Source organism: Salarias fasciatus, chromosome 18 (genome assembly GCF_902148845.1).
Source record: "Salarias fasciatus chromosome 18, fSalaFa1.1, whole genome shotgun sequence".
In the NCBI taxonomy this organism is placed as follows: Eukaryota; Metazoa; Chordata; class Actinopteri; order Blenniiformes; family Blenniidae; genus Salarias; species Salarias fasciatus.
Genome location: NC_043762.1, coordinates 5,479,025 through 5,499,618, shown reverse-complemented (window position 1 = coordinate 5,499,618; position 20,594 = coordinate 5,479,025). Strand labels below are relative to the sequence as shown.

The window sequence follows — 20,594 nt, the reverse complement described above, 5'->3', positions numbered from 1 at the left end:
TGCACTCAGTTTGGGGCTATATGCAAGCCCACGCCAGCCCGCCACCTGTCAGCACAGGCAACGCCAGTGAAGTGGACAGTCTAGTCCTTCTCCAGAGGTTGGGTTCCAGAGCCCGAGCTCAGGCTCCTTCCCCCACAATGAAGTGACATTCCAGGTCTCTAGAGCTCACCTCTGTGTCTGGGGATTGGCTGCCACCCAATCCACATTGCACCTTGCCCCTACGGTTCCCTCAGTTGGTGGTGAGTCCACCGGAGGTCAGGCCCTCTTCACCCCTTCAAGCTGAGCCCGGCCGGGCCTCTTTGGCAAAAGTCCGGCCACCAGATGCTCGTATTTGAGCCCAACCTCAGGCCTGGCTCAAGGGTGGGGCCCCAGCTGCACCATACCGGGAAATGTAACGACCTTTGGTTTTCTCTTTTTTATTAGGGCTTTTGAACTCCCGTCAGTCTGGCCTATCACCCAGGACCTGTTTGCCATGGGAAATCCTACCAGAGGCATGAAGCCACCAACAACATAGCTCCTGGGATCATGCGGGTGCTCAAACTCCCCCACCACTTTCAGGTGGCAGTCCTTGGGGGAAATTACCCATTGGAAACAACTGCTCCTTTTTTTCATTATACAGTTCTTCATACCCATTTTGTCATGTGTGACACATAGCCAAGCTATGATAAAGCCAAGAAAAGAAACTGCCACCCGACTTCATCATCTGGGGAGAAGGCAGCTACGTGTACATCCTTTGACTGACTCAATCACATTTAATATAATAAAGATGGGATATGATCAGAGGAAAAGTGTGTTTTCATAAGGCCTGTCTGATTAGGATGTGCGATGCTGCTTAATACTCTTTGTAAGAAGAGGCAACATTTTAGTGAGTATTTTACAGTCCAAAGTCAGCAAGCTGATTGGCCCAACGTTTGATGGGTCTGTACTATCTTTGTCCTTTTTTGGTGTCAGAGAAATATTTGCTTTTTTAAAAGTTGTGGGGATGTGTTCTCTTTTGAAAACTTACTCATACACTTTTTGTATAATAACAGCAAGGTTATCTAAGTAAGTTTCATAATACTAGCAGGGAATGAGTCATAACCGGGGGATTTTCCAACTTTCATCAGTGAAACTGCCTTTCTAATTTCCACTTCGGTTGTTGAAAAATTAAGCAATTCAACAAGTTCCTGAGGCAATTTAAGAAGGTTAAGTTTGGAGAGGAAAATTTCACTGTCTTGTTGAAAAACACTTTTCGGCACTTCAGACACTTTATAAGGTCTCATACTACTGCTTAATTGTGTTATTAATGTATGCAGCAGCAGTGACCAGTTTGTTTCCTGGTTTTACAGCTGGATTTTAAAAAAATCCTGTTTTTCAACTTGCCTAGTCAACACATTTCTAGTTGTTTCCCCTCCCTCACAAAAAGTTGCTTTTAGGCAAAACAGAGAAGAGGACACTTTTCTATTGTAGATTTCATTCCTATGAAATTTTAACCCACAGGTGTCTCAATATAATGATATAAAGGCTGTTACTCCCAGACTCTGGAACCTCTTGCCCTTGTCTCTCTGTATGGCCGAGTCTGTGGACTCCTGCGAAAAGAACTTGAAGGAACAATGCCAAAAGAATGCTAAACAAATCACTTAGTGATTTTATCTGTAAAAGGTGCTTTATAAATAGACTTTACGGACTTACTTAGAAGCACTGCTGATAGTGAGAATGTGAGTTGTTTCCAGCTGGGACCCGATCATGTTAGACTCTCTTACATCCTGGTGTGTGTTTTTAAATGACAGTGAAAGTCCTTCAGGTCAACTTGAGAGACTTTACACAAATCTGTACTTACATCTATAAATTCATTTTTTAAAAGCCTGACTTCATTCTGACAAGTCTGAAAGTTCCCTGATGAATTCATCACATAAAACAGTTCCGACAACAAACCTGACAGTCAGTCATGAAGACTTCAAACATCATTTAATTATCATTCTTCTCAAGAAACAAAGATTTCATGACCTTGCTGTCTGTACACACTCAGATTGATTCAATATCAACACATATCGTAATACTCTCCTGAACTTTCCCTTGTGACCCACATTTCTAAGACATCATAGTTGGCTGTCATTTATCAACATGCTGTTTCAGGGCTGATTCCTCTTCATGCTTTGGAAAAAACATGACAGCACAGGACATTCCTGCTGAAAAAAAAAAGTAATTTAACAGCAGCTGCTCTCAGTGCAGCTTTATGAACATGATCACCTCTGGCTGAGTGGATCTGTAGATCTGTGCATGAGGAAGTGGAGACCTGTTGTCCTGTAGATCAGTCAGACAGAGAGAGAGAGAGAGAGAGAGAGAGAGAGAGAGAGAGAGAGAGAGAGAGAGAGAGAGAGAGAGAGAGGAGGAGGAAACTCTTCAGTGACTGGGGCAAAACTCCAACAACACAACACTGGAAACCCACTTTCAGACACCACAAAATGTCTCTTTATTGTTTGACATGGCTGGAGGCAGTGAGAAGTGTTACACATTGCTGACTATAGAGCGATAACTGCTAACAATAAATTGAACCTCTGATAACAGCGGTGTTACTAATAAAGTTACCTTTGCTCAGGCTGGATGTGACCGTGAATGCTGAGCATACATGACGGTGGCCGTCACAGATGATGGCGGTGTGTTAATATCTGAATCGGTATCTGAATGGAACATCTCTGATTGGCTGCATGGATCCGAAGCCCCATCGTTTGTGGTCGATCTGGGGAATCTCCTCATCAGGATTCTTCAGCTCAAACTCAAAGTACACCAACATGAGGAAGACAAACTGTTTGAGCTCATTGACAGCAAAGAATCGGCCGGGGCACATGGACACCCCACCGCCCCAGGGCATTGTGGCAAACTTCAACTTGGTTCCTCCTTTGTAAAAGTCAGTTTTCCTGGTGCCGTCCGGATTCAGGAAACGGTCGTATTTGAAGGACTGTGGGTCCGGGTGGATCTCTGGGTCAAGATGAAGCACTCTGTAAGGAAACATACCCATCCTGTCACCTTTACGGATGGCATACTGGCGTCCGTCAGCCATCTTTATGGTCATGTCCACTTTCACACCACGGGTAAGGAGCGGTGCAGCGGTGAGACGCAGGGTCTCCTCCACAATGCTGTCCAGGATCGGGGTCTTCAACAGCATCTCACTGGTCAGGTCTACCAAGGGCCCACCAGGCTGGACACTCTGTCCAGACTGTCTCAGGAGATCGTCCACCTCCTCCTTCACTGCTGCCATGGCATCTGGGTGTTTCATGAGGAAGAGGAGCACCCAGAAGGAGGACGGCCCGGTGTTGCCCTGTGAGGCCCACAGAAGTACAAACATATACCTGTCAATCATTGACTCTTCCATGCCGCTCTCCTCTTTAGTCTGCTTCAAGTCCCGAATCCAGCCGTTGATGTTCTCTTTGGTCTTCATCTTCTGTACTGATAGAGCTTTCCAAAAATGGGATTTCAGTCTCTCTGCCTCCCACCGCTCCCTCGGGAGGAGGACGCCATATGCCAGGTCGGGGAAGAGCTGGTCGTATTTGCGGAATTCGGAGAACAAATCCTGTGACTCCACTCGGTCCTTCTCTTTGGCCTCTTCCTCTCCTCCTTCTGACGGCGGCTCGTTGCCAAACAGCGCCAAGTATCCCGCCCTGAAGACCACATTGTAGCTGTACATGAAGAGACTATCCTCGTTCCAGCTCATGCGATCAGAGTCTGAGCCCAGTTTATGCAGCATCACATTCTGGAGGTTACTCATCATAGCTTCAGTTAAGACTTTCAGGCCTTCTCCCTTCAGGTGTTTGTTGCTGGCTGCATGCAGGATTTTGAGATCGTCTTTGATAGTATCAATGAAACCAAAGACTTGCCGTACCAGCTGTTTGGCAAAAATGACAAAGTCCAGTTTCTCCCGGCTCTCTTGAGTGAAGGCTCCAAATGACAGCGGGTCCTGCAGGAATGTGAAATAAAACCCTCCCAGCTGGATGGTGAATACATCACCGTGTTTCTTCCTCATCCTCTCCAGGAACTTGTTTGTATCTCTGCGAAACTCCAGAACATGTCCGAGCCAGGGGATGGGGCCTTTATCCAGAGGAGGTTCTCCGGGACGCCGCTGTCGAAAGGCGCCGAGGAGGTAGAGTCCTCCGAGAAGAGCGGCGGCGAGGCTCAGCAGGATCAGCAGCAGCAGATCCATGACCGACTCCTTCAGCAGACTCAGCTCAGTGAAGAGGTAAGGTCCAGATCCAGCAGGACAAACACACTGTTGCTCCTCCCCTGCAAACACAACAGCGCTTCCAACTCTCCTGGAACTGCTGATTAGATCATTTAATGGCAAACAGCCAGCATGAAGTTGCTGTGGTTTATTGCATGAGCTGTTTCTCAGGAACTCAGATTCCCAATCGTTTGGCACATTCTGATGAAATCGCAGGTATATTGAAGATTTCTGTTTAATGATAGACTGGGATGTGAGAACAGACTGTGACTCATGGTGTTCTTGCTGAATAAATGTAACTTGTTGGATTGAAGTTTATATTCACTGAGTGACAAAAGTGGAGAACAAATGCTTAAACTGTATGGACATTAAATATTTATCTGAGCAAAAGTACAACTGGTTTCTGACACATTTAATCCTTTTCGTCAGAAGATATTGCTGTTGCTACCTTTGAACATGTCTTTGTTATATCATGCCCACATCAGCTGACTTCATGGTGAGGAGATAAAATTCTTCCAATCACACAAAAGCTTTTTTTGCTGCAGTATGTGGATTTTAACTCAGATTGACCTTGAAATCTTCTTCTTCTTCTGAAATGTCCCACATGTTCACTACAGGAAACCTACCCACAGTGTGCACAGCATGTCCTGCAGTATCACTTGCTGAGAGACAGGCTACAGGAGAATCAGAACAGAAAGAACAGCTTTCTACTTCTGAAATCACAAAGAAAAACAAGAAGACGCTTTGACTTTCAGAAGGGTTCATTGGCAGAAAGAGAAGATTCAAGAAAGGTCTCTCAGATACAAAGATGATTTTAATTCAGAAATCCATCATTATTTATGATCCCCTCGTCGACAATCGATTCCAGATCCATCAATCTTTTAGATATCACTGAAGAGAGAGAGAGGAGAGACTGCTGTGTGTTTGTCTTTTTCGATAATTATCTGGATGACTCATATCATGGGTTGGGTACCAATGTACACAACACACACACACACACACACACACACACACACACATACACACACACACACTAATACCCTACACACATATTCCTCCAATAAGTAAAGTTCACCAAACAAGTCCTTGAAGGTGATTGCTTATCAGTAGTGAAGGTCTTATTGTAATTTTCATTATCAATATTGATGTCATATGCTTAATTACTTTGAGTGTTGCTACTCAATGATTTTATTGACTAATCTTATCATTGGTGTGGTCCAGACATCTGAGACAATGTTGAACCAAGCTTAACCCAGACCTGGTCTAATGATCTACAATAAAAGCCGGAGGCCTCCCGCGCTCACTTCTCCAGCTGACATTCCTCTGCGTAACAGGCCTTATCGTCCCGTTCTGACAAAAATGTGTGATAGGTTGGGTCATTCACAGGCCAGGGAGACTTATCAAAGCACAGAAAAGACAAACAAGTGGCACTTGTTTACTAGTCCCAGATTGGGACCAAACCAGGGACCAAATACAGAACGGCTGGACACTCCAATGTTTGGGAGTTCCATCACCTCACCCTCACCCTAAGAACCGCTGACAGTCATGTTCCCCGCTGCTCTACCTAAACATACCAGCAACATGAACATTGTCATCCCCACAGACTCCTTCGACGCAATGTGGACCAAGACTTGTTCTCAGCCCCTGAACAAGGGCTTTTAAGGGTGCTTTCACACCATCCTGCACTGCATGAAAAAAGGGATTTTCGCCAGGAAACAACACTGTAAATGGTCTCGACATTTCAGGTGAACAGCTATAAGTGGGGACTTGCAGTCAACACCGAAAACTACCGAATATTGGTGTGAATGGCTGATCTGTCAGTCTCCAATATGGGGGAGACCTTCCAGAGACAATGAAAATGCTGTGAGTAATACAATTGCAAATCAGAGGTGTGTGTGTGTGTGTGTGTGTGTGTGTGTGTGTGTGTGTGTGTGTGTGTGTGTGTGTGTGTGTGTGGAAAGCTAGGTAGTGGGGGGATTGAGTTTTCACACTGGCATTGCTATTTTTAAGAGTAGAGATGTTCCGATTCCGATACCAGTATCAGAAATTGCGCCGATACTGTTGAAAATGCTGGCATCGGTATCGGCGAGTCCTGGAGTCCAGGCACCGATCTGATACCACGTCATTAATTAAATTAGTAATCTATTTACTGGTCAGCTCCGTTAGCTCCATTAGCTCCTTTAGCTCTGTTAGCACTGACACTTCTTCTTCTGTAATGTTTACGGCAGCCTGCATCCCATTGGTTGCACTACCGCCATCTGCTGGTCGTTAACTCTGACAGTTCTTTGCCGCTGCTGCAGCTGCTGTTCTTGAGAAGAAGAAGTATGGATCACGTGACAGACGTACAGCGCCTCTTAAAGTAGCCGTTTGCCAATGTTTAGATTACAGCTTTTGCTCTTTGGATTTTTATTTTTTGAATGTAACTTCATAGGTTGGTTTTGAACTATAATATTTGTAACATTTTTTAAGTTGCTGTTGAACTATTTTTTTACTGTTCTATTTAAATGCCCTGTTCATTTTATTATGTTATGTTTGCACCATCATTAAAGAAAACCTAGATTTGTTAAGTTACTGTTGCACTACTGTTATTTATACTGTTTTATCTAAATGACTTCATTTTACAATATTGTGTCTGCACTTCAATTTAAAAATGCAACAACAAATATTTCTAGATTTATTTAAGTTGTTGTTGCACTACTGTTTTATATTGTTCTATTTAAATTCCCTTCAATTCAAAAATATTGGGGATGTACTTTGTTATTGAAAATAATTAGTCCTAGATTGATTTAGTTCAACTGTATTTGCACTGCTGTTTTTTATAAATGGCTTGAATTTGCTGTATTGATTCATGTTTTAGAGGGTTTAACCTGAGCCAGGCCTCACCACAGTGATAATTATCTGACAGTCCTGCAGGCGAGGCATGGTATTATTTTATAATATACTGGTATCGGATTGGTACTCGGTATCTGCCGATACCAACAGTAAAAGTATCGGAATCGGTATCGGGAGGCAAAAAATGGTATCGGAACATCTGTAATTTCGAAGTAACCATTGTTCCCACATTCTCTGCATTTCTTTCATTTCATTTCCCTTTCCCTAGGATTACTGCTGTAGTAGCATTCCATTAACGCTCTGTTCTCCGACCTGCTCCACGAGTGTCTTGTTCCAGTAGCCAATTTGTCATCAGTATGCCCTGGTTCCACAACAACTGACGCGGGCCTTGTTGACCCAGGCGACGTCCGGGCCGGTATAACTCTTTCATTTATGGTTTCGCTCATCCTGAGGTGTGGACATGTATGTGTTAGGGGCCTTGTCCAAGGGCCCAACTGGATTACCATATCCTGACCAGATATACATACATACATACATACATACATACATACATACATATATATATATATATATATATATATATATATATATATATATATATATATATATACACCGTATTGGCCCGAATATAAGATGAGATGAAATGATCTGATGAAAAATGGCGGATCATCTGGAACAAAGGGGCTCGAATGCTGGACAACTGAGCAAACAACAGAGGCGAAGTTATGATACCAACTTTATTATATATATATATATTCATTCATTCATTCATTTTCTGCCGCTTTATCCCTTTCAGGGTCGCGGGTGGCTGGAGCCAATCCCAGCTGCTGTGGGCGAAGGTGGGGTACACCCTGGACAGTTCGCCACTCTGTCGCAGGGCATATATATATATACATATATATATATATATATATATATATATATACGTGTGTGTGTGTGTGAGTCTCTGTGTGTGTGGTTGTATGATGTATAAATCTCCTTTTCATGTGCTTACTTGAAGGAAACTTGATTTTGTAAATATAACTGACCAGTAAAGTTCTGGTTAGGGGTAAAATAAAAAGGTCTCTCTCTGTCTCTCTTCCTCTCTCTCTCTTCCTCTCTCTCTCTTTCTCTCTCTCTCTCTCTGTGCATACATGCGTGTGTGTGTGTGTGTGTGTGTGTGTGTGTGTGTGTGTGTGTGTGTGTGTGTGTGTGTGTGTGTGTGTGTGTGTTTTCCACAGAACAATGGGGCCTTTCCAGCTTGATGCGGCTCTCCTGTGTGTTCTGCTGTACTTGGTGGTGAAGGGTTTGAAGGAACAAGAGCCATTGTGTGTGTTTGTCATCCAGCTTGTGAGCGTGAGCAGTGAGACCATGTGTCTGGACGGCGGCCCAGGAGAGCCCAGGACTAGACTTCGTCCACCTGCACAGGTACGTCCTTTCTGTCATCGCTCGCATCTCCAGCAGTCTGGAGGCTGCTGCTAAGCTCATGTTAGTAGTGAACAGTGTTTGGCAAGTTACAATAAAAACTGACTAGTTATAGTTTCTAGTTACAAAACGTAATTGGGTAACTGACAGAGTTACAATATTTTAAAATTAACTTTTTACAAGTCCAATTAACTATTGTGTTACTTAATGTGTTTAAATATGTGAAAAAATGTGGATCCCCTCCTAATGGAACTTTTACAAGTTCATATTCAATTTGTTATTGATGATGAAACTGAATATGTGACTACTGAAATAAATGGACAGAATAAATTAACAAACAGGTAATGCTACGTGAATCTAAATTACTCACATGTTGCTGTGTAATGAGACAAGGCTATCTATGGCTGTATCTCTATATGCTCTAATGATCAGGACTCTATGGCTGTGTTAAGGGTGGGCGATATGGCCTAAAATTTATATCACGGTATAATTTGATATATAAATTTCAGCATAACAGTCTTGTAATGGTTATCATAGCACATGGAGAAAGCAGGGAAGCAGGAAGTAGTTTTTAAACTATTAAAAATCATAAGTCAAGTTACTTTGAGTCCAAACCATATTCAGATAATAGATCAGGGGTCAGCAACTTGATTTGGCGTTGTGCCAATTTTTTTTGACTGATCCCCGTTTGTCGGTGGCTAACAGCTAAGCTAACAGCTGACTGAGGCACCGCTATCAGCAGCTACTTTTACGAAGTGTCCCTGAAGGCAGCAGAAGCTGCAGGGCTCAGGTTGTTCTCTGACGCAGAGGATTTCGGGTGTTTCACAGGTAAAGAAGGCGGTTCAGGAGGAGCTGGATGCTGACAGGTTGATGGACGGTGTTAAAGGGCAACTCCGGTTTTTTGACACCTGGACCTTATTTATGGGTGTGTCATGCTCATATACTCACTCAGACAAACATCGTGCAGCTCGGAGTCCTTCAGAAGTTATTTAGATCCAAACGATGTAGCCGCACTAGCGGGGGTGCCACAGCAATGGAGCGTTAGCGCGGGACATAATCTCTGCAAAGTCGCTCATTTCGGCTGTATTTCTTCATCCATCGCCAGTGTTATCATAAAGTCAGCTCGTCTACCGTCTTCAGGTGGGTCAGCTGAAGAGCTGACAGTTTTCGCTAACTTAGCCACAATTAGCTCGGATGGGAACGTTGCGGAGCTCCTCTCCCCAGCAGAGAGGCACTTTGAGTCGGCCTCGGCTGTCACGGTGCCCCGGCGTCTGACTTCCAGGGGCCGAGTTGGAAAACGGCCCTCAGCTGCTCCACGGAGGCTCCGGACACCGGCGAAGACGCACGGCTCACACGCGGCCGCTGGGCCGCTGGATGTCCCTCCTCACCGGGAGGATGCGTATCTCCGCTCCCTGGCAGATGCGCGCTCCGGGAGCTCTCTCCTTGCCGGGAGGAAGCGTATCAGTGCTTCCCGGCGGATGCACGCTCCACGCCGGCCGCGGGACGCGCGACGGCCCGCCGCGCCGCGGCCGGAGCTCTCTCCTCGCCGGGAGGAAGCGTATCTCCGCTCCCCGGCGGATGCACGCTCCACGCCGGCCGCGGGACGCGCGACGGCTGGAGCGCTCTCCTCGACGGGAGAATCCAGATCTCCGCCGCCCGGCGGATGCGCGCTCCAAACCAGGCCGCGGGACACCGCCGGAGGCCCCCCTTCCGACCGAAAGGCAACCCAGCGCCGATGGAGGAAAAATACAGCCGAAATGAGCGACTTTGCAGAGATTATGTCCAGCGCTAACGCTCCATTGCTGTGGCACCCCCGCTAGTGCGGCTACATCGTTTGGATCTAAATAACTTCTGAAGGACTCCGAGCTGCACAATGTTTGTCTGAGTGAGTATATGAGCATGCACACACCTATAAATAAGGTCCAGGTGTCAAAAAACCGGAGTTGCCCTTTAATGCCTCCGTGAAGCAGCCATCGCTGTTGTTGTGTGCTTCTTCTTCAGGGAACCTGGCATCTAAAAAGTTGCATTACTGCCACCCAGAGGATGTAATGTGCTATCGCGGTTGGGAGGTATGACCAAAATCCCTACCGTGGGCCAAATTTATATCACATACGGTTTATACCGCCCACCCCAAGGCTGTGTGTCGATCTGCTCTAATGATCAGTGTCTATGGCTGTATGTCTATCTGGTCTAATTATCAGGGCTCTATGGCTCTATTTAGGGCGCTATACCTATCTTATAATCGGATTAATATGTGTGCAGGACCAGCGGGTTGAGATCGAATCGTTCTGTCTCCTCGCGCTGCATGGCTGAGCAGTGAGTGACGCTCGGCTCCGCCCCTCCCCCAACCCGCGTGACTCAGAAACTGAAGAAAGTCAAATAAGTCTGGACTCTGATTTCTGGTCTGGTCTTTGATTCCTGGTCTCTGACTGCTGGTCTCTGACTTCTGGTCTGGACTCTGACTCTTGGTCTGCCTGTGGCTGACTTCTTGTCTCTGACTTCTGGTCTCTGATTCCTGGTCTGATGTTTGACTCCTGGACTCTGACTCCTGGATCCTGACTTCTGGTCTCTGACTCCTAGTATGGACTTTGACTTGTAGACTCTGACTCCTGGACTCAGGCCCCTGGTCTCTTTCTGGTCTCTTTCACCTATACTGGACTTTGATTCCTGGTCTGCTCTGGAGTCTGACTCGTGATCTGGTCTCTGACTTCTGGTCTCGGACTCCTTGACTCTGACCACTGGTCTGGCCCCCGACTGCTGGTCTCTGATTTATGGTCTGGACTCTGACTCCTGGACTGTGACACCTGGTCTCTGACTCCTAGTCTGGACTTTGACTCGTAGATTCTGACTTCTGGACTCTGAGTCCTGGTGTGGTTTCTGTCTGACTCCTGGACTCGGACTCCTGCTCTCTGACTCCCACACTGCAGATCCCTGCTTCACTCTCTGGGTATTAGGTGTTTCTTTTTTTTTTTCTAGCCTGTTTTCAGTGGAGTTTTCTTGAAGGTCTACTTGGTTCCCAGTTGAGAATTTTTCTCCTGCTGGTCGCCCTCTGCAGCACCTCACTGCAGCTGAAACCTGATTCACTGAGCTGTTGGTCTTCAGGTGAAGTTCCCACTGCTGCCATGTGGAGCTGAATTCTCACATTAAGCACAGAGATTTTTAAATCCACTTTGCATATTTAGCAAATTCAGCAGTAGAGGTGACCTACTTACTCACTTTATCAGTGTTTTGTGTGTGTGTGTGTGTGTGTGTGTGTGTGCGTGCGCGTATAGGGGTTATCAGCTGTGCTCTCAGAGAGCAGGTTAATGACCACTCCCTTGGATCGATGCCATGTTGTGAAACTGTCACAGCCTGAGAGCAGCAGCGCCCCTCGCTGGCCTTCACGTTAGCCTCTGGCAGCGGCCTATCGTCCAGAACCAGGAGCAGGAACAAGACGGAAGGTTAAAAACACCTTATCATTATGTAATTTTACTTTTTAATTTTTTATTTTTTTTTTAACTTTTAAATTCTCATTAAATTACTGTTGTGTCTGGATAGCCTGTTATCAGCAAAGGGGAAAACATGCAATGGTGTGATTGTTGTTCACGTGTTGATGTCGTCTTTAAATCAGAGGTTTATACTTTTACTCTTCTTTACTCTGTAGGAGAAGTTCAGAGGTTCACTGATCTGACACAAAAGAGTGTTTCTGCAGTGTGTGGACACATTCAGAGGCCTCGTCCTGCAGCTGTGTGTGTGTCGGTGTGTGTGTGTGTGTGTGTGTGTGTGTGTGTGTGTGTGTGTGTGTGTTTCACTCAGGCATCTGAAGGAGGAATAAGTTGCACAAACATGTCTCTGATAGTCAGTCTGACCCTGCTGAGGTCTGACACTGCCATGGGCCCCGCCCCCCCAGCCTTCCCGGCCCCTCCAACCCCCCTTCGGCTCGGCCCATGACAGAGACCCTTATTTGAGCTCATGTCAGGGAGTCAGACCCTGCAGCTCCTCTTCATCATGGAGGATGTGAACTCAGTGTGTTTTTCTGCCCTGATGAAGAAAATCCAAACCGAGAAATGTGAACATTTCCACACGTGTGACTGAGTCTAGCTTTAAAGATTCAAGGGTCTGGACACACAGTCCAAACCCTGTCTCTCTCTCTGTCTGTCTCTCTCTCTCTCTCTCTCTCTCAGACTTAGGTTGCTGGGGAGTTGTAGATGTAGCTTCAACATTTTTTCTTCTTGATGAAAATGCCGGTGGAGCTGTGTGTGTCGGCGCCACAGCAGAACTTCAGGAAGAGAACCTGCAGTCACTTCCTCAAACCGTCTGCCGTGTGTTGAGTGTCACTGGTGCGCTTATTGTGTGTTGTGTTGTGTTGTGTTCCGTTGTGTGTGTGCACTGTGCCGTGCACTCGCCGCCGTGGCGCCCGGGGCGCCGGGCTCAGCAGCTTCAGAGGAGGCGTCTCTGGTGGAGCTGACACGGACGCTGGCGGCCGGCGGCGAGGAGACGCCGCGCTGAGGAACATGAACAAATGCGATGGGACTGCCAGCTCTGTCAGGCAGCCTGCTGGAGCCGCTGCTGCTGCCGCTGCTGGTGTCTCAGTATCTTCTGTCACTCCTTCCTCTGCGCGGCGGTCCGGGGGGGGGGGGGGGGCGGGGGGGGGGGGGCAGTCACATGGTGTGGCGGTTACGTAAACCCAGACCACCACAGACCCCCAAGTCTGCTCCCATCAACTTATTTCAGCAGCATCATGAAACTGCTGCTGACGTTGGAGGGAGCGGCAAAAATCTACACCTTAACAAAACTACAGCGCAACAATGCTACACCCGCATGAACCCACAGCACCACGAAGCCACTGCACCTCACAGCGCGACGGCACGACAAAACTACACTGCTACAAAACTACACTGCTTGAAAACCACACTAACAAAACCACACTGCTTCCAACTACATGACTACAATCCCACCCCACCACAAACCCGTCTGCCACAAAACTTCACATCTACATAACTACACTGTAATAAAACTGCACTGCTACAAAACCACACAAAGTTAGACTGCTGCAGTGCTACACCATAATGGAAATACAGCACTACAAAACTTCACTGTAGCAAAACTACACAGCTAGTAAACTACCGTGTGACAAAAACTACACCGTACAAAACTACAGCACTACAAACCAATGCTCCTACAAAACTGAAGAGCTATAAAACCACACGAGTTCAAAAACACTCAGCGGGAAAAGACAGAGGACTCCAAATAGAACCACAAACCCCTACAGGGCTACAAAACTGCAGCGCTTCAACATCACAGAGCACGACAAACAAACAAACCAACAAAAACTACACACCGCTACAAAGCAAAACAGGACAACTATGCAAAGTTATCAAACTACATTTCTCTGAGAAGCACAGAACGACAGCGAGAGAACGACAGAGAGCTTCAAAAACACAATCATGAGTCCTGAACTCCTGAATGCCGCCGCTGGTAGCTGTATACGCAGATATGAGACGGTGTTGTGAAAGTGTTGTTCACCAGGCGATGGGAAGCTGAGGCTCTACTGAAGGTGTCTACAGCGAGTACAGAAGTCAACAGTCAGAGAAGAAAATGGCGGCACAGCACAAAGAATACACTCAGCTACACAATGACTAAAATGCTACAGAGTTAAATACAATCTTAATACTACAAAAACCACAGAGCTTTAATGACGTGAAAAAATACAAAACTATGAAGCTACAAAATTTCAAAGATACGAAAAAGACAACAAAACAACAAGCTGGATGAACATGGTTCAACATGCAGTAGTTTCTGACTGCATTCATTTGTTTGTGTAATCGCCCCCCAAACACACACACACACACACACACACACACAAGGGAAGCGAGTGTTGAATATTAAAGAATCACATGATGCCAGTCCTTGTTACAGGAGCAAAGTCACGTCCTGTCTCAGAGGGAAACTGCTGTATTTTCAGGCTCACGGCGCTCCAATCAATATGTATCAGAGTGAAGTTTCCCAAAGCCACAGCAGAGGACACCAAGAGAGACGCAGCCCTCAGCTGGAGTCTGCGCTCCCACTCTGCTCACTTTGTCTCGCTCACATATTCCAACACGTTTCTTCAGTCTGTTGGTCTGTGACTCCTCTGACTCGTCCTCTGACTCGACTCCTCTGACTCCTGTGCTGATGCTTGTTCTAGCAGCAGTGGTCTGAGTTTGACACGTTTCCTGAGAATCGATCCAAACGAGGAGGAAGTCTTCAGACCGTTGTTCACATCAACATCTGGACCACGTGGTCCCAGGTCCTGTTTCTGTGAATCCAGATCCAGCTGCTGGAGTGGGACGCTGTCAGACAGCTGCTGAATTTTAATTATTGTGGTGCTTCAATATAAAACAGTTTCAACATGCAGCGTTAAAACAACTGCTTTAATGTGATATTCACTGATCCTGAAGCAACGCTGCTTTCAGTTTGCGGTTTTATTTATTTATTTATTGTATTTTGTGAAATTTCTTGGTATGGACAAAGGACTGATTGGAGGGAGGACTGAGGCCTGGTCCTGGTCCTGACCGGAGTTCCACTCCTCTCTGATCAGGATCAGAACATGAGCAGAATTTCTCTCCTCTGAACCGTCTGTGTGTTTTTAGAGGAGGTTTAGGAGGAGACGACAGCTTTCCAACTTTAAAACACGTGCTCGCCGCTCCCTGAGGGGAAGCACATGTCTAAACTCCAGCAGCGTGGCCGCCGCCGGTCCTCTCCACGCCGCGTCTCCTCAGAGCGGAGCAGCGGGCAGCCTGGGAGGCCTGAGCCGGGCCGGGGCCCGGGGCCCACGTGGCCTCGGTCTCAGCTGGTCTGAACACAAACAGCTCCCAGAAGAAGAAGCTCCACAGGGCCTCTGAGGGGCTGGCTTTCTCCGGACCACCGTCATGAGGGTCCTGAACCTTCTGGAGGAGACGTGAGGGTCCTGAGGTTTCGCTCCCGCCTCACACAGTCTAAACACGGAGACGTCAGCTGACCTTCGGCCTCCAACATCTAAATATTATGACAGGACGATGGAAGTCACTGCAGGTACCTGAAGGAGACGTTCCGCGGATCGCAGGCAGGTGGTTTATGTCCCAGTGACACGGAACTCATGGACCTCGTGGACCTAATCATCATCATCCTCATCAGTTCCTGTCTGCTGCGTTGTCAGCAACCCACTGATCAACTTCTGATGGAAAACAAGGGGAAGAAATCAGTGGCATGAAACTGAGAAGGATGGAGAGAGAGGAGGAGGAGGAGGAAGAGAGAGAGGCAGAGAGGGGGCAGGGGGGGAGGGGGTAGAGAGAGAGAGAGAGAGAGAGGGAGAGAGAGAGAGAGAGGGAGGGAGGCATGGGGGGGATGGGGGCAGAGAAGGGAGGAAGCATCCTTCAGCTTCATTTCAATCTGAACATGATCCTCGGTCAGACCGGAGCAGCAGGGAGCAGCTCAGGCAGAATGTGAAGCTTTCGGAGGACTTCTGGGCTCTGCGGGACTTTCTCAGGACTTGAGGATGTTTGAGCAACTTGCTGCACCTGACAGACGAAGCTTTGGGCATCAGGAGACATGAGCACATGTTCCAGGTGAGTGTGGACGGCCCAGGAGGAGCTGCTGCTTCCCCGTCTGAAGCTGCATGAGAGCCAGGAGACAAGCAGCAACGATACACCTGCTCACTCTGTCACCCTGATGCACTCTCTCACTCTGATGCACTCTCTCTCTGATTCACTCTCTCACTCTGATTCACTCTCTCACTCTCCTTCCCAGTGTGAATGTTCCTCAGTAGCCTGAAGAGTCTCCCGTCTTGTATCTATTCAAACTTCCTCAGTGGTTCAAGTATCAAAGTAATAGATCAAACATCAGATAATGACCAGGAGGCTGGGATCGCTGTAAGACTGACTTCTTGAAGAATTTCTGAGAACTGGATTTGAAATGTTTGAATTTTGATGAAATGAACAACTTGAAGTCTCATGGGGTCTTTCATGAAGTCTTTTATGAGACTGAACCTGCTGTGAAACAGGATTAATGTTGAAGTCTGAAGGAATCAACTCGGGTGGAGCAGCCTCCACCTTCCTGCTCCAACCAACCTCGACCCCCCTGCTGCTCCAGTGGACCTCCGCCTCCTCTGCCCAACTTCCATCTCCCTACTCCACCCTCAATCTCTACACTCCACCCTCCATCTCCCTGTTCTAATCCTTTATCACCCTGCTCCCCCCTCCATCTGCTACATCAGGCTGCACTGATGTAGCACTATGAACAGGTGAAACGCCTGAAGCGCCTACAGCTTTGGATGAAGGCGGTGATCTGGGCGAAGAAACGACACCAGCAGCATCAAGACGCTTTTAGAGAGAAACATCCAAGTATCAGACCTGAGCAGGAGACAGCAGAAAGAAAGAACTCCTTCAAAAGGAAGAACCCTGCAGAACCAGACTCAGAGGAGTCTAAATCTCCAGCAGCTCCTCCACAAAATGTTCCAGAGTTCCTGAAGCAGCTTCATTCCACAGAGAACCTTAAAGTTCTCCTGGGTCATCTGGGACTAACAGCTCTTTAAGACCTGCTGAAGTCTGGTTCTTCAGAAGGATTTTAAATTCTATTCTATATTTAACAGTGAAATGTTCTCTCCTCTGGTTCCTGTCAGAACTCTACTGCAGCGTTTTGAATCAACAGGAGAGTCTTCAGCAGTTCTTGGTTCTCCCTGACAGCAGAGAACCACAATAATCTACTGTGGAACCAATGATGGGTTAAAGTCTCAGAGTCCCTCTGTGTCAACATGTTCCTGATTTAGAGACTTTATAGGACAAACAGGAGGTTCTGAAGACTGGGTTAATGTTCTGGTTCTGCACCAGAGTAACTCCAGGTTCATCTCAGTGGTTCTGGTTGTCAAAGCAGTACCACAATAACACCAACTTATGTGTTTGACACCACTCATCAAACACACATCTTGGGATAATTGTAGTCCAATTTTGCGTCGCAACACAAACATAGCCAAGGCTGAGGAATGAAAACACTGGTCTGGGACAGGACTGGTCTGGGATGTACCTGGGTTTATACAGGACTGGTCTGGTACAGGACTAGTCTGGGACAGAGCTGGTCTGGGACATGGCTGGGTTGGGACAGGACTGGTCTGGGACAGGACTGGTCTGGGACAGAGCTGGTCTGGGACATGGCTGGGTTGGGACAGGACTGGTCCGGGACAGGACTGTCTTTTGAAAGGACTGTCTGGGACCGAGTTGTGTCAATCTAAGCAGAAAGCTGAAATCTCTTCTCTTGTTCCCTCACAGGTTTACGTTGAAAAGCTTGTCAGAGCATCATGAGCTGGAGCTTCCTCACTCGCCTCCTGGAAGAAATCCACAACCACTCCACCTTTGTGGGGAAAGTATGGCTGACCGTCCTCATCATCTTCCGGATTGTACTGACAGCGGTCGGAGGTGAGTCCATCTACTCCGACGAACAGACCAAGTTCACCTGCAACACCAAGCAGCCGGGCTGCGACAATGTGTGCTACGACGCCTTCGCTCCGCTCTCGCACGTCCGCTTCTGGGTCTTCCAGATCATCATGATCTCCACCCCCTCCATCATGTACATGGGATACGCCATCCACAAGATTGCTCGCAGTTCAGAGGAGGACCGTCGGAGGCAGCAGAGACTGCGCAGGAAGCCGCCTCCTCACTCCAGGTGGCGGGACAGCCACCACCTGGAGGACGTCTTGGAGGACGACAAGGACGACGAGGCGGAGCCCATGATCTACGAGGACACGGCGGAGGTGCAGGAGAACAAACCCCAACCGGCGAGCAAAGACCCGCCCAAGCATGACGGGCGCAGGAGGATCATGCAGGAGGGACTGATGAGGATCTACGTCCTGCAGCTCATGTCTCGAGCTGTGTTCGAAGTGGCTTTCTTGGCAGGACAGTACCTACTGTATGGATTTCGGGTCAGTCCTTCGTACGTGTGCAACAGAGTGCCGTGTCCTCACAGGGTGGACTGCTTCATCTCCAGGCCCACGGAGAAGACCATCTTCCTCCTCATCATGTACGTGGTGAGCTGCCTCTGTCTGGTGCTCAACGTGTGCGAGATGCTGCACTTGGGAATTGGAACTTTTCGGGACACTCTGCGGATGAAGAGGAACCACGGCCGACGGACGTCCTACGGATACCCCTTCTCTCGCAACATCCCCGCCTCTCCTCCCGGGTACAACCTGGTGATGAAGACGGACAAGCCCGGCAGGATCCCCAACAGCCTGATGACCCACGAGCAGAACATGGTGAACGTGGCCCAGGAGCAGCAGTGCACCAGCCCCGACGAGAACATCCCATCTGAGCTGGCCAGCCTGCACCGACACCTGCGGGTGGCGCAGGAGCAGCTGGACATGGCTTTCCAAACATACCAGACCAAACACACCCAGCAGACCTCCAGAGCCAGCAGCCCAGTGTCCGCAGGGACCGTTTCCGAGCAGAACCGGGTCAACACGGTCCAGGAGAAGCAGGGCGCCAGGCCCAAGTCCGCCACAGAGAAGGCGGCAACCATCATAAAGAATGGAAAGACGTCGGTGTGGATCTGAGAGAAACGAGCCGTGATCTTTATGGAGGAGAAACCTCAGCAGAGAACAACAATCAGGACTCAGCAGGATTGGTTTTTTATTCATAAGGTGAAAAGAAACTGAAGATCTTTCCTTCTGTAGTGTGTCTTAGCCCTCAGATAAGAATAATTTGTGCCAACTTAGTTTAGCTTCTGTAATATGAACTAAAACCCACAGCTTAACCAGCATGGAGCTCCTCATGAGGACCAGCAGCTCAGACCCTCCAGGAAACATCAGCCAGGACACAATGTCTGAAGCTTCACGAGTCGGGAAGTGAAAATGTTGAGTGTGTGAAGACACTGTCACACACACACTGTTTCACAGCATGTAATGGCTATGAGATGATTCATGAAGAAAGAACTGCCAACAGACAAGGGAAGAGGTGGCTTTTATTTCATCTGTTATCAATTTGTTAAACACCACAGGTTGAAAGAGCTGTAAATCCAATGCAAAATAATAAACGCGAACAAACAGGCAAAGTAACGTGCTTGGGATCATTTAACACTGTGTGAATGTGCACAGGAAGATTACATTTTCTACAATAAGCTTTAAAATGCCTGGAACGTCTCCAGCAGCAGCAGTGAATGGAATGAAACGTGACTGAGCAGGGAGAGTTTCTCTGACTGGCAGCAGCTGGAACTCACATTATTCCTATAAATCTGGGAAAGTCAAACTTTGGTGCGAGAACGCGGTGCCGGATTTTCCATTGTTTAACACCGTGTCTTGACCTAAGAGATGTGGAACTGAGCCTGTTGGTTTTCATTTTGTTCAGGGTGGAGAAGGAGCCAAAGTGAATGGATGAGGAGGCCTTCAGGACACGAGGAAAGATCTTAAACAAATAAATACATCCAAGCTGCAGTTTCAGTTCAAACGTATGGCAGTCGCTGAGCAGGAAACAGGTTCCCTGATTCCAGAGAATGAAAGATTAAAATCAAGACATTCTGAGACAACGGAAAGCTGAAGGAGACCAGGAGAGACCAGATGAGACCAGCAGAGTGCAGATGAGACAAGTAGAGACCAGCAGAGTCTAGAAAAGACCAGATGAGACCAGCAGAGTGCAGATGAGACCAAGAGAGGCTAGCAGAGTCTAGAAAAGACCAGATGAGACCAGCAGAGAACAGCAGAAACCAGCAGGGAGCAGATGAGACCATCAGAGACCAACAGAGTCCAGAAAAGACCAGATGAGGCAGAGAGCAGATGAGACCAACAGAGACCAGAACAGACCAGATGAGACCAGCAAAGACCAGCAGAAACCAGTGGAGAGCGTGAGATCAGCAGAGAGAAGCGGCTAGCAGCAAAGACCATCTGAGACCAGTAGAGAGGATGGACACCAGCATCAACAGGTTGTATGAAGATGTTCTTCACAGAAAGAAGAAACAAGCAAGAGGAAGTGGTCAGGTATCTTTAACCGAAACGGCAGAGAATGGTTTCATCAGAGTTCAGCAGAGTTCCGTGGAGTCAGACTTCTGAGTTCTGCAGCGTTATGACCTGCATTGAGCAATGAGTGGAAAACTGAACTGTTTCAGAGTGTAAAACAGAGCATTCCTTTCAGCAGGGTCTAAGACTTCCTCTGCGTCTGCTGACAGGAGCAGGAGGGTTTCAACCAGC

The 20,594-nt window shown here is 47.6% G+C and overlaps 2 protein-coding genes across 2 annotated transcripts; one reads left to right on the top strand and one right to left on the bottom strand.

Moving 5' to 3' along the window:
* Positions 1-1,946: 1,946 nt before the first annotated feature.
* On the bottom strand, positions 1,947-4,213 carry LOC115406093 (5-beta-cholestane-3-alpha,7-alpha-diol 12-alpha-hydroxylase-like). Its single transcript, XM_030115987.1, has 2 exons — positions 2,569-4,213; positions 1,947-2,283 (listed from the first exon to the last, which is right to left on the bottom strand). The coding sequence occupies exon 1, from the start codon at positions 4,175-4,177 to the stop codon at positions 2,642-2,644; it is 1,536 nt and encodes a 511-aa protein (XP_029971847.1). The 5' UTR covers positions 4,178-4,213; the 3' UTR covers positions 1,947-2,283; positions 2,569-2,641.
* A 4,136-nt stretch (positions 4,214-8,349) lies between these two features.
* On the top strand, positions 8,350-19,040 carry gjc2 (gap junction protein gamma 2). Its single transcript, XM_030114718.1, has 2 exons — positions 8,350-8,434; positions 17,692-19,040. The coding sequence occupies exon 2, from the start codon at positions 17,721-17,723 to the stop codon at positions 18,966-18,968; it is 1,248 nt and encodes a 415-aa protein (XP_029970578.1). The 5' UTR covers positions 8,350-8,434; positions 17,692-17,720; the 3' UTR covers positions 18,969-19,040.
* Positions 19,041-20,594: the final 1,554 nt, after the last annotated feature.

Coding starts and splice junctions, on each gene's coding strand:
- gjc2 (XM_030114718.1), top strand. CDS start 17,721: ATGAGCTGGAGCTTCCTCACTCGCCTCCTGGAAGAAATCCACAACCAC.
- LOC115406093 (XM_030115987.1), bottom strand. CDS start 4,177: ATGGATCTGCTGCTGCTGATCCTGCTGAGCCTCGCCGCCGCTCTTCTC.